At 41.9% G+C, this 13,988-nt stretch overlaps 1 protein-coding gene and 1 pseudogene across 2 annotated transcripts in view; both read right to left on the reverse strand.

The window, feature by feature from the left end:
* Positions 1-215: 215 nt before the first annotated feature.
* Positions 216-1,088, reverse strand: LOC102286384 (glucosamine-6-phosphate isomerase 1 pseudogene; annotated as a pseudogene).
* A 9,347-nt stretch (positions 1,089-10,435) lies between these two features.
* RBL1 (RB transcriptional corepressor like 1) overlaps positions 10,436-13,988 on the reverse strand; it is a 60,579-nt gene continuing 57,026 nt past the window's right edge. For both annotated transcript variants that reach the window (XM_005896007.3, XM_070381698.1), the window contains exon 22: positions 10,436-12,529. In XM_005896007.3, the coding sequence (XP_005896069.1) occupies positions 12,359-12,529 (171 nt within the window). In that variant the 3' untranslated portion in view covers positions 10,436-12,358. The remainder of the gene's footprint in view (positions 12,530-13,988) is intronic.

Consider the following 13,988-nt stretch of genomic DNA (forward strand, 5'->3'; position numbering starts at 1 on the left):
CAAACATCAAAATTATGTAGTGATTTTTTTTCTGATTAAATTATAAATTAGCTGAATTCCATGACTAGACTCCACACTGCACCACCAAGAACAAGTTCACCCATTTAGCTAGTAACCATACTAGATTAAAGAAAAACAATTCTGTCCTCCTAAAGACAATCTTCAGAGAGACCCACCTGTCCCAGTGAGGTCCTTGAGACTACAAGTAGCATCAGCTAATCAGTGTATGGCTTCTTAAAAGGCTGGCTTTTCTCTGTTTCTTTCTCTTTGATATTGCACAGGGGGTCCACCAACTTGTTATGAACAAGCTTTAAATCTCTGAAATACTTGACAATCTTCACTTTCATCTCCAGGGTGGCATCCTCATCACACATAAGTACCATGTGGGGATGCTGTGGGAAGACAAACATGGTCCACAGATGGTTCACTCCCTCCTCAATGGCCTTGTGCAGAGCAAACACCTTGTGAACCCTGTGATAAGGATCACCACCTCTCTAGCACCCATGACAGTCAGTGCCCATGCCCACTGTCAGGGCCATGGTGGGCACCTTGGTGAGATTACCACTGAAGAACCTAGCACTGGCCAGGATGGTGTCCACGGCCAGCATCTTCACATGGGTCCTGGACAACAGACTGGAGCCTGACTTGTAAAAGGCAATGTGTTCATCAAGGCCCATCCCTCCAACAAACAGCTCAATCCCTACCTGCAGCCTTGATTGTCTCTTCAAAGGCATTACACTCAGCCTGTAGGCCAACTGCATTCCCATCCAGAATTTGGGTGTTTTCTGGGAGGATGTCAATGTGTTTGAGGAAGGTGTCTCACATGAAGGAGTGGTAACTCTCCCAGTGGTCTCAAGGAAGGCCCACATACTCATCCATGTTGAAAGTCTTCAATATTGTAAGGACAGGTCTTCATTCTTATAGTACTCAATCAGCTTCTTGTAGCAGCCAAGTGGGGGTGCTCCCAGAGGGGAGCCCCAGAGTGAAGTACTTGTCTGGTCTTGCACTAAACTGGTGATGCAGTTCCTGATATATTTGGCTGAGTACTCACTGGCCTGAGAATAGTGGTCCAGAATGTTGTGCTTCATCTTGTCGAGAACACCTCCTGCAGTGGCTGCAGTGACTGTGCTAATCTTTCCTTGTTTGACGATAACATAAATAATTCACTGGCTGCCTGCTCTGGAGCTCACACACCACAAGTAAAGAATCCGTGTGTCACAGTGAACAGATCCTGAATGACACAATGAAAACCCTATGTGCCGCTACTAAGACTCAAAGCAGTCAAACGAATACTAAAAAAATAATAATAATCCTTTGGAACACAAGCATTAATACTGTCAGAGAGGTAAAACTTAGACATTGCAAAAAGGATATAGTCTTCCCTCATGGCTCAATAGGTACAGAATCTGCCTGCAATGCAGGAGACCCGGGTTTGATTCCTGGGCTGGGAAGATCCCCTGGAGAAGGAAATGGCAACCCACTCCAGTATTCTTGCTTGGACAATACTATGGACTGAGGAGACTGGCAGATTACAGTCCATGGGATCACAAGAGTCGGACACGACTTAGCAACTAAACCACCACCACCAAAAAGGATATATGAAGTTACATATATGATCCATTTTTATTAATACTTTAAAAATACATAATAAATTCACTGAAAAAAAGTCTAGGAAGATTCACATCAAGAGGTCACTGAAGCACAGTCATTATGGAAAACAATATGGAGGTTCCTTAAAAAACTAAAAATAGAGTTGCCATGTGATTCAGCAATCCCACTCCTGGGCATATATCTGGAAAAGATGAAAACTCTAATTCAAAAGGAGCAAATACTGTTGCAAAAGTCCAAAAGACTTGCTTGATGCAGAGTTGCCACAAACTTTCAATTTGTTAAAAAAAAAAAAAAAGCAATTATCTGTAAAAATCAATAAAGCAAAGCACAGTATGATGAAGATTGTGGTGGTAGTTATACAATCATACATAATTACTAAAATTCATCAAACTGTACACTTAAGATGGGTATATTTTATTCTATGTAAATTATACCTCAATGAAGCTGGGAAAAATTCATCATAGTATAAAACAAGATTTATACAATTTCCTCATGTGAAAAAACAATGTTTTTTAAATTTGAAAAGGTGACCTCTGGTTGGTGGGAATATAGTTTTTATTTTTTTGCTTATATATAATCTGTTTTCTACAATGAATGTTATTTTCCATAATTATTTCCTGAAGTGATGGTGACCTAACTGAGGTGAGTAAGCAATTAAGTTCCACTTGGTTTGGTGAGACAGTGCCAGAGCAGATGTTTGAACCCAGATCTCTGTATTTCTGATCATTAGACTGGTACCTTCTGAGCTTCCTGGGTAAGAATAGCAGCCTGGGATGCTTAACAAAGCTGTTTGTGTACTACACTTTAAATCTGCATAGTTAATAAACCTGCAAAGGTGATTCATGGGAAAATGTGATGGAACCACTGACACAGGTAGAATCTGAAACCTCAGGAACATTTTCTTCAACATATTAAGGATCTATCATCAACACCAAATAATCCCACGTGTGTTATTAGTTATTCCACCTGGAATCTATTACGATGAATCCTCCCTGGAAAGTCATCTTCTTTATGAAGCCATCACTGACTAGGACTCCATACCTGCTCAGTGGGGTAACCCTTGGTGGTTTCTTTTCTATCTCCACTACTAGGACATTAAAACACAGAGCTCTTCTTGCCCAGGTAAAAGTTTACTTAATTCAGGGATTGGCACTGATACTAGGGCTGGATAATTCTTTATTGTGAGCCTGCCCAGTACAGTGTAGGATGTTTAGCAGCATCTTTGGCTCCTGTCTGCTAGCTACCTACTGGGCACCACCTCTCATACCCAGTTGTGACAAACCAAAATGCAAAAATGTCATTGCCAATGTCCCTGAAGGTGGTAAAATTTACCAAGTTAAAAATGACTAACTTGTCTCTCATCAGGCTAAACATCCTCTAATCAGTCCTCCACATAGCTTCCAGATTTCTAAAACTTGTTATTCAAAGCACAGTCCTTGGCCTAACAGCACTGGTGTTAGGTAAGAGCTTGTTAAAAAAGCAAAATCTCAGACCCAACACCAGACTGCATTTTTTTTTTTTTAAACTTTACATAATTGTATTAGTTTTGCCAAGTATCAAAATGAATCCGCCACAGGTATACATGTGTCCTGGTGATTTCTATGCTCTTAAAATTTGAGAAACACTGCCAGAAACGTCTCTGACTTGCTTGAGGTTAAATATCACTTGAAACAGAGATTAACAAAATTCCTAAGTTCTTCTCCTGAAGATTTCATTCCTTGGGTCAAGGGTGGGGCCTAGGAGTCAAGTGTCTCAGGTAATCCTTACCTTTGGGCAACTTAGGAACTGCTGCTCTAAAATACACATCAGATTTTGTCCTTATCCACATAAAATTAAAAAACCACTTTGGGACTTTCCGGGTGGTCCAGAGGCTAAGATTACGTGCTCCCAAAGCAGGGGGCCTATGTTAATCCCTAGTCAGGGATATAGATCCTACATGCCGCACCTAAGTGTTCTCATGCTGGGTCCCGCATATCACAACAAAGATGGAAGAGCCCATGAGCCCCAACTAAGACTACCCACCCACCCCAGCCCCACCCCCGCCTTGTGTGCAAGCTCAGTCATGTCTGGCTCTTTGCAACACCATGGACTGCAGCTCACCAGGCTCCTCTGTCCATGGAATTTTCCTGGCAAGGATACTGGAGAGGGTTGCCATTTTCTTCTCCAGAGGATCTTCCCAACCCAGGGACTGAACCTGCATCTCCTGCACTGGCAGGTGGATTCTTTTCCATGCACTTGGGAAGCCTTGCAGCCAAGACCCAGCACAGTCTAAATTAAATAAATATTAGAAACAAAACACTTTAGTGGCGCCCCCGTGACCTATATACCACTGATTCTCACCTTAGGTACTCACCTGTTGTTGCTGTTCAGTTGCTAAGTCATGTCTGACTCTTGGCAACCCCATGGATTGCAGGTATGCCAGGCTTCCCTGTCCTTCACCATCTCCTGGGGCTTGCTCAAACTCATGTCCATTGAGTCGGTGATGCCATCCAACCAACAAATCCTGTCACCCCCTTCTCCTCTTGCCCTTAATCTTTCCCAGCATTAGGATCTTTTCTGCTGAGTTGGCTCTTCACATCAGGTGGCCAGTGTATTGGAACTTCAGTTTCAGTATCAAACCTTCCAATGAATATTCAGGATTGATTTCCTTTAGGATTGACTGGTTTGATTTCCTTGTAGTCCAAAGGACTCTCAAGAGTCTTCTCCAGCTCCACAGTTTGAAAGGATCGATTCTTTGGTGCTCAGCCTTCTTTATGGTCCAACTCTCATATCTGTACATGACTACTGGAAAATCCATAGCTTTGACTATATAGACCTTTGTGGGCAAAGTGGTGTCTCTGCTTTTTAATATGCTGTCTAGGTTTGTCATAGCTTTTCTTCCAAGGTGTCTTTCTGCAGCGTCTTATGGCTACAGTCACAGATGGCAGTGATTTTGGACTCACCTAGGTTGGTCATAATTTTTCTTCCAAGGAGTAAGCATCTTTTAATTTCATGGCTGCAATCACCATCTGCAGTGATTTTGGAGCCCCCCCAAAATAAAGTCTGACACTTTTTCCACTGTTTCCCCATCTATTTCCCATGAAGTGATGGGACCAGATGCCATGATCTTCGTTTTCTGAATGCTGAGCTTTAAGCCAACTTTTTCACTCTCCTCTTTCACTCTCATCAAGAGGCTTTTTAGTTCCTCTTCACTTTCTGCCATAAGGGTGGTGTCATCTGCGTATCTGAGGTTATTGATATTTCTCCCGGCAATCTTGATTCCAGCTTGTGCTTCTTCCAGCACAGCATTTCGCATGATGTCTTCTGCATAGAAGTTAAATAAGCAGGGTGACAACATACAGCCTTGACGTATTTCTTTTCCTATTTGGAACCAGTCTATTGTTCCATGTCCAGTTCTAACTGTTGCTTCCTGACCTGCATATAGGCTTCTCAAGAGGCAGGTCAGGTGGTCTGGTATTCCCATCTCTTTCAGAATTTCCCACAGTTTATTGTGATCCACACAGTCAAAGGCTTTGGCATAGTCAATAAAGCAGAAATAGACGTTTTTCTGGAACTTTCTTGCTTTTTCCATGATCCAGCGGATATAGGCAATTTGATCTCTGGTTCCTCTGCCTTTCCTAAAACCAGCTTGAACATCTGGAAGTTCACGGTTCACATATTGCTGAAGCCTGGCTTGGAGAATTTTGAGCATTACTTTACTAGCGTGTAAGATGAGTCCAATTGTGTGGTAGTTTGAGCATTCTTTGGCATTGCCTCTCTTTGGGATTGGAATGAAAACTGACCTTTTCTAGTCCTGTGGCCACTGCTGAGTTTTCCAAATTTGCTGGCATATTGAGTGCAGCACTTTCACAGCATCATCTTTCAGGATTTGAAAGAGCTCCACTGGAATTCCATCACCTCCACTAGCTTTGTTCGTAGTCATGCTTTCTAAGGCCCACTTGACTTCACATTCCAGGATGTCTGGCTCTAGGTGAGTGATCATACCATCGTGATTAATTACTTTGCCAACAAAGGTCTGTCTAGTCCAGGCTATGGTTTTTCCAGTAGTCACATATGGATGCGAGAGTTGGACTGTGAAGAAAGCTGAGTGCCGAAGAATTGATCCTTTTGAACTGTGGTGTTGGAGAAGACTCTTGAGAGTCCCTTGGACTGCAAGGAGATCCAACTAGTCCACTTTAAAGGAGATCAGCCCTGGGATTTCTTTGGAAGGAATGATGCTAAAGCTGAAACTCCAGTACTTTGGCCACCTCATGAGAAGAGATGACTCATTGGAAAAGACTCTGATGCTGGGAGGGATTGGGGGCAGGAGGAGAAGGGGACGACAGACAATGAGATGGCTGGATGGCATCACAGACTCGATGGACTGAGTTTCAGTGAACTCCAGGAGATGGTGATGGACAGGGAGGCCTGGCGTGCTGCAATTCATGGGGTTGCAGAGTCGGAAACGACTGAGAGACTGAACTGACTGAACTGAGGGAGTATTTAAAAATCTTAAAGCTAGGTTGTTCCCCAAACCAATTAAATCAGAAACCTCTGGGTGGAGAAGCCCATTCACTGATGTGTTTTTTAAAACTCCCCAGCTGCAGCCAATGTTGAGAACCATTGGAAATGACCAGGCCTGAGCTCCCTAACCTGGCTTAGAGCCCAACTAACAAAGGCCCCTTTCTAGCCCTCTTTGCACTGCACTTTTGAGTATGTACACTTTCTTTCAACCTTGCTGAAGTATCTGCAATTCCTAAACCTACAGTACTTCCATCTCTCTGGGACTTTCTACTGGTTGTGCTGTCTTCTACTGCCCTGGCAGTAGTCATCCCTAAGGACTAAATTACCATTTGACCCCCACTTTAGAGTGATTTTGGTCTTCCCTGTAGCTCAAATGGTAAAGAATCTGCCTGCAGTGCAGGAGACCCAGGTTTGATCCCTGGGTTGGGAAGATCCTCTGGAGAAGGGAATGGCAATCCACTCCAGTATTCTTGCCTGGAGAATCCCATGGACAGAGGCGCCTGGTGGGCTACAGTCCATGGGATCTCAAAGAGTCAAACACGACTGAGCAACTAACACTACTACTTAGAGTGATTTTACATTCCCTGACACACCTGTTTAGGCAGAGTGAATCATCTGCTCTGTGCTAACACCATACCTCTCTGTGTAGTACTGTACTGCTATACTTACACCATTATATTAATGGACTACAAATATACCTTGAAGACAGGAACTATGCCTGGATCACTTTTACATCCCTCAGGTCAGTTCAGTTCAGTCACTCAGTCGTGTCTGACTCTTTGCAACCCCATGAATCAGAGCACGCCAGGCCTCCCTGTCCATCACCAACTCCCAGAGTTCACTGAAACTCATGTCCATCTAGTCGGTGATGCCATCCAGCCATCTCATCCTCTGTCATCCCCTTCTCCTCTTGCCCCCAATCCCTCCCAGCATCAGAGTCTTTTCCAATGAGTCAACTCTTCGCATGAGGTGGCCCAAGTATTGGAGTTTCAGCTTCAGCATCAGTCCTTCCAATGAACACTCAGGACTGATTTCCTTTAGAATGGACTGGTTGGATCTCCTCGCAGTCCAAGGGACTCTCAAGGGTCTTCTCCAACACATACCTAGCACATAGCAAAGGGCCAGGCATAGAGTAAACAGCCATTTAGGTTTGTTGACTTGGTGAAAGTAGTGTAAGTAACAAAATAAAAACACGCAGGAATATTACCATCTTTAAAAAACTTTTTTTTTTAAACTTAAACAATCTAACCACATAATTAGAGGGACCTCCTTGGGGCTCCAGTGGTTAAGAATCCATTTTCCAATGACACAGGGGTTGCAAAGAGTCAGATGGACAGACTGAGCAACTGAGCACACATGCACACACGCTGCAGGGCAACTAAGCCCCCGCTCACCACAAGGAAGACTAGTACAGCCAAAATTTTTAAAAAGTTAATTAAAAATATCTTGGGACTTCCCTGATAGTCCAGTGCTTAACAATCTGCCTTGCAATGCAGGACTTGGGTTCAATCCCTAGTCAGGGAACTAAGATCCTATAAAATGGGAAGTACCTACTGAGCTCAACTGCCCTAACTTGAGAGTCTGTGCATCTAAATCAAAGATCCTGCATGACCCAGTGAAGATCCTGCCATCAAAACTAAGACCCAATGTGGCTAAGTAAATTAATTGATTTTAAAAATTAATTAAAAATATCTTAAATAGCAAAGAATTTTTAAGCTTTGAGTCTCAAATGGATAAATATACCTGAAAGCACTCCGAAGAGGGAAGACTTTTCCTTAATTCGTATGGTAATTTGGTCCTTTTCAAGGCCCTGACACAATTCTGCTTCTTATATGTGCGTAAGGCATTTTTCAATTGATGTGAAATTCTCCCAACATAAAAATAACTATTTTAAAGTGTAAAATTCATTGTCATTTAGTAAGTTTACAATGGTATGCCATCACCACCTATATCAAGTTATAAAATTATTTCCATCACCTCAAAAGAAAACCCTGTACTTGTCAATCAGACAATTCACTCCCCATTCTCTTCCTGGCTCCTGGAAAGCACTGAGAATATTAACTTTTAATGTTAATTAGTTACACTGTTACACCAAGTTTTACTGTTAATGTTACATTTAATTACATTAAGACATTTAAAAGATATAAACCAGATACTTAGAGATACAGATTCTAGACGGCTGCACAACTGCATCCAGTCACAGAGGGCCGAGAGGAGCTACTCCATGTTTAAGGTCAGGAGGGGCGGCGGTGAGGAGATACCCCTCGTCCAAGGTAAGGAGCAATGGCTGCGCTTTGCTGGAGCAGCCATGAAGAGATACCCCACGTCCAAGGTAAGAGAAACCCAAGTAAGACAGTAGGTGTTGCCAGAGGGCATCAGAGGGCAAACACACTAAAACCATACACACAGAAAACTAGTCAATCTAATCACATTAGGACCACAGCCTTGTCTAACTCAATGAAACTAAGCCATGCCCTGTGGGGCCACCTAAGACGGGCGGGTCATGGTGGAGAGGTCTGACAGAATGTGGTCCACTGGAGAAGAGAATGGCAAACCACTTCAGTATTCTTGCCTTGAGAACCCCATGAACAGTATGAAAAGGCAAAATGATAGGATACTGAAAGAGGAACTCCCCAGGTCGGTAGGTGCCCAGTATGCTACTGGAGATCAGTGGAGAAATAACTCCAGAAAGAATGAAGGGATGGAGCCAAAGTAAAAACGATACCCAGTTGTGGATGTGACTAGTGATAAAAGCAAGGTCCGATGCTGTAAAGAGCGATATTGCATAGGAACCTGGAATGTTAGGTCCATGAATCAAGGCAAATTGGAAGTGGTCAATCAGGAGATGGCAAGAGTGAACGTCGACATTCTAGGAATCAGAGAACTAAGATGGACTGGAATTGGTGACTTTAACTCAGATGACCATATCTACTACTGCGGGCAGGAATCCCTTAGAAGAAATGGGTAGCCATCACGGTCAACAAGAGTCCGAAATGCAGTACTTGGATGCAGTCTCAAAAACGACAGAATGATCTCTGTTTGTTTCCAAGGCAAACCATTCAATATCACAGTAATCCAAGTCTATGCCCCAACCAGTAACACTGAAGAAGCTGAAGTTGAATGGTTTTATGAAGATCTACAAGACCTTTTAGAACTAACACCCAAAAAAGATGCCCTTTTCCTTTTAGGGGACTGGAATGCAAAAGTAGGAAGTCAAGAAACACCTGCAGTAACAGGCAAATTCGGCCTTGGAATACAGAATGAAGCAGGGCAAAGGCTAATAGAGTTTTGCTAAGAGAACGCACTGGTCATAGCAAACACCCTCTTCCAACAACACAAGAGAAGACTCTACACAAGGACATCACCAGATGGCCAACACCAAAATCAGACTGATTATATTCTTTGCAGCCAAAGATGAAGAAGCTCTATACAGTTAGCAAAAACAAGACTGGGAGCTGACTGTGGCTCAGATCATGAACTCCTTATTGCCAAATTCAGACTTAAATTGAAGAAAGTAGGGAAAGGTCTACCACTAGACCCTTCAGGTATGACCTAAACAAAATCCCTCATGATTATACAGTGGAAGTGAGAAATAGATTTAAGGGACTAGATCTGATAGATAGAGTGCCTGATGAACTATGGACTGAGGTTCATGACATTGTACAGGAGACAGGGATCAAGACCATCCCCATGGAAAAGAAATGCAAAAAAGCAAAATGGCTGTCTGGGGAGGCCTTACAAATAGCTGTGAAAAGAAGAGAAGAGAAAAACAAAGGAGAAAAGGAAAGATATAAGCATATGAATGCAGAGTTCCAAAGAATAGCAAGGAAAGATAAGAAAGCCTTCCTCAGTGATCATTACTTTGACAACAAAGGTCCGTTTAGTCAAGGCTATGGTTTTTCCAGTGGTCATGTATGGATGTGAGAGTTGGGCTGTGAAGAAAGCTGAGTGCTGAAGAATTGATGCTTTTGAACTGTGGTGTTGGAGAAGACTCTTGAGAGCCCCATGGACTGCAAGGAGATCCAACTAGTCCATCCTAAAGGAGATCAGTCCTAGGTGTTCTTTGGAAGGAATGATGCTAAAGCTGAAACTCCAGTACTTTGGCCACCTCATGCGAAGAGCTGACTCATTGGAAAAGACTCTGATGCTGGGAGGGATTGGGGGCAGGAGAAGAAGGGGACGACAGAGGATGAGATGGCTGGATGGCATCACAGACTCGATGGACGTGAGTCTGAGTGAACTCCGGGAGTTGGTGAAGGACAGGGAGGCCTGGCATGCTGCAATTCATGGGGTCACAAAGAGTCAGACACGACTGAGCGACTGAACTGAACTGATAGGTTTTATTCAGTAATCTCACAAAAACACCAATATTTTATTAACCATTTTATGTACATGAATATACAGTCTAGAAAACTGATAGAAACACATCCAGATTTTCTTATAAAGACAACGTACAAATGCTCATTTACATTTTGCACATTAATAATGACACAATATTTATAGCTACATAAAAATATATACAAGGATTCAAGACAGACTTGATGGTATTTGGCTTGTAACATGTGTAGATACTACACAAAAAAATGATGTAATTTTAAGAAAAGCAAAATGTGACCAGACTCAGTTTTCTTCTTAAAATTTAAAAATAAAATTCCTAATAATCATAATTATTGATACTAGTTAATAGCCAAATTTTAGACTAATTCAAATTAGCCAGGGTTACTAGTTAAATGGGCCTCCCTGGTGGCTCAGAAAGTAAAGAATCCGCTTGCAATACAGGAGACCTGGGTTCGATCCCTGGGTTGGGAAGATTCCCCTGGAGAAGGGAACGGTTACCCACTCCAGTATTCTTGCCTGCAGAATTCCATGGACAGAGGAGCCTGGCAGGCTACAGTCCATGGGATGGCAGAGTCGAACATGACTGAGCCAGTTTCACTTTTTACTAGTTAAATATTTAGCATTAAAAAAAATACAGTTTGCAGTTTAAGAAACATACATTTGATAAAATTTTCTCAAAATTAATTAAGAATGGCTTATTCACCTCCTTCCAGATTCTGGAAACACACTAGAAAAGTGAATATTGAACAGCTGATTCTTTGTAAAGTGGCACCCCTAGCCCTAGAAAATATCCTTAAGGGGCCAGTGATCAGACCCTAATGGGAAACTCATAATGCACTGATGATACAGAGAGCAAAGAGCGGGACGTGATAAGCAGCTGTGTCATGGATGGAATAGTATAATTATAAGGCATAATTATAAGATATTAACATCGTTTTGAGAAAGGTTTCAACTATTCTTAAGGAATCAATTAGACGTTGAGAATGATCAATCTTATAATGATCTCAAAAACAGTATCTTACATATTATCATGGCTGCTACCTCACTAATACGAAGTTTAGTCTCTAACAACTCTTTTCTGTATTTTACTCTACTGGCCTGAGAAGCAGTTTCCTATTTTGAGAGCTATATGATATAATCATATATAATTAAGTTAATGGTTTGGAAAACAAAGTAATAATAGTTTTAAAAAGGAGCAAGTAGCTCTTTTATTAGGTTGTGACACCAGGCTAAGAGGGCTTAAGGTTGGAAAGCAAGGAGTCGGGCAGTGCATGGGTTTAAGTACAAACATGCTTCTGCTCAAGGAGAGGAAGAGCATGAGAAGCCTCTGGACAACCCACAGTGGTACCTGGATGTGGAGTTAGCACACTGGGTCAGAGACAGGCTCCTACATCATCCTCTGGCCTAGATGCCATGGGACGCAACCCCTACTCAATATTAAATTGGGAGCACAAACATCTCAAAGCATACCTACCAAAAATAGATTATTCACCCTCTTATGACAAAGCCCAGAAGGAGAGGACATTTGATTATTTTAAAAAGTGAGCTTAAAAATTATAAGGTTTCTCCTTACTTTGTCTGAAAAACTCAGAGAACAAATATTTTAACAATTCTATGACTATTAATATGCTTAAAAGGCACTTAAAACCATTCCTTTTTAAATGCACTTAAAACCATTCCTTTTTAAGTGCACTTAAAAACATTCCTTTACAATCCAACTCAAAATACATCTGTCAACTACATTTTGGATAAAAGTAAAAAAAAAAAAAATCCACTTAACTTTGGTGTACCTTTTCTTGTAATTCAGTGATGTTTACTACCTTCAGGGTTGACTGTTTTGAAGACAGAGCCCCAGCTTGCTGCAAAACAACCTGAGAGTGCTTTTACCACAGAAGTGAGAAGGGTGCTAGTGGTTTGCTCTTTCACTGACAACATCCTGTAGTCGTTTAAGTAAAACATCATCATTTTCTTGACAGAGGCGTTTGGCAGGTGATTCTGCATCACCATCGATGGTTATTGCTCGCTTCTTGGTTCTCTGCTCACCTTGCCTTATCATGTTGTTGATATCTTTCAAACTCTGCAAAAACAGACGATATGTGTGAGTAAAAGGGGAAAGGGGGGAAATAGCAGCAAAGAACTAAACTAACTGCTTTTTCCTACCCTTTATCCTCTATCCAAAGCTAAACACTGGAGGAAGGGATTATTTTTTGAATCTAGGTCAAGTTATTAAGGGTGATTAGAATTAATCTTTTCAGGTGATTTTAAAAATTGGATTTACATTATAGCAATAGTTTTTAAAATGTGGACATCAGACCACAAGCAGCAGAGCATTTAGGAGCTTATTAGGAATGCAAATTCTCAAGCCTCACCCTACACCGACTGAATCACACATTCTAGGTATTGGACCCAGTTATCTCTAGTTTATCAAGCCCTCCAGGTGATTCTGATAAATCAAACAAACTTTCATCAAGTTTGAGGTCTTTTTTCTGAAGCACTGCTTTTCAAACTTTAATGTGCTTACTAATCATCTGGGGAATGATAATACGCAGATTCAGATTCAGTAGGGTTGGTGTGAGGCCTGAGATTCTGCATTTCTGACACGCTCCCAGGTGATGCTGATGTTGCTGGTCTTACTGTAAAACAGCCTTTGAGAAGTTGTTCCTGAACACAGTGCATCAACACTGTCCAGGGAATCTGCCTGCTAGAGCTCTGTGATTCAGTAAGTCTACGGGACAGAAATCTGTGTTCAACAAGCTCCCCAGATTCTGACCTATGATTCTGAAATTACTGCCTTAGAATTCAATTAGACCCATTTCTGATTTTATCCAAGAATGTCTTCTAAAAGTCCTTCTACGAAGAGGTAATGCAAGTCTGTGAGGTATATCTCAGTAAACTTTATTTGCTAAGTATGGCAGGAATGTAACAAATGCTTGTGGATCTAAATGAGTTAAGAAACTAATGAGTTAAGGAGCTGCCACGTATTTGGACTGAGTTACAACCTATCCCACTACAACTCCTTCTAGTTGGTAGTCATTCTGGCTTTTGGAGATACAATGAACACATCTACTTGACAGTCCTTAAATTACCTGCAAACAGCAATCATGTCCCCTTTGGATCATCATCATTAATGAGACTAAAGATGGAGGTGACCACAGAGCTGTCTGTGTAAGTCAGAAGAGGCCTCTGCTTTCAGACTTTTCCCTATCCCAGGCGCCATCCACCAAATGAACTTTCCCTTCCAAGATCTTTCTTTACAGTGTCCCCATATCTGACCACTTGCAGGTGCTGCCTTACTGGTCCTTCGCAAGATGGTGCCTGAGCAGGGAAACACTGTGCTCTTGGTGCAAACTCCCCCAATACCATGTCAGTCATAACACATTAAACTCCCTCAACTGGATACACTGCAAACTCCCCCAATACCATGTCAGTCATAACAGATTAAACTCCCTCAACTGGATACACAGGAAACTTGCCATAGTAAGAGTTTGTATTTATTTGCAGTAACTTTGCAAAAAATTGGGGTATGATTAAAGATT

This window comes from Bos mutus, chromosome 13 (assembly GCF_027580195.1).
Source record: "Bos mutus isolate GX-2022 chromosome 13, NWIPB_WYAK_1.1, whole genome shotgun sequence".
In the NCBI taxonomy this organism is placed as follows: domain Eukaryota; kingdom Metazoa; phylum Chordata; class Mammalia; order Artiodactyla; family Bovidae; genus Bos; species Bos mutus.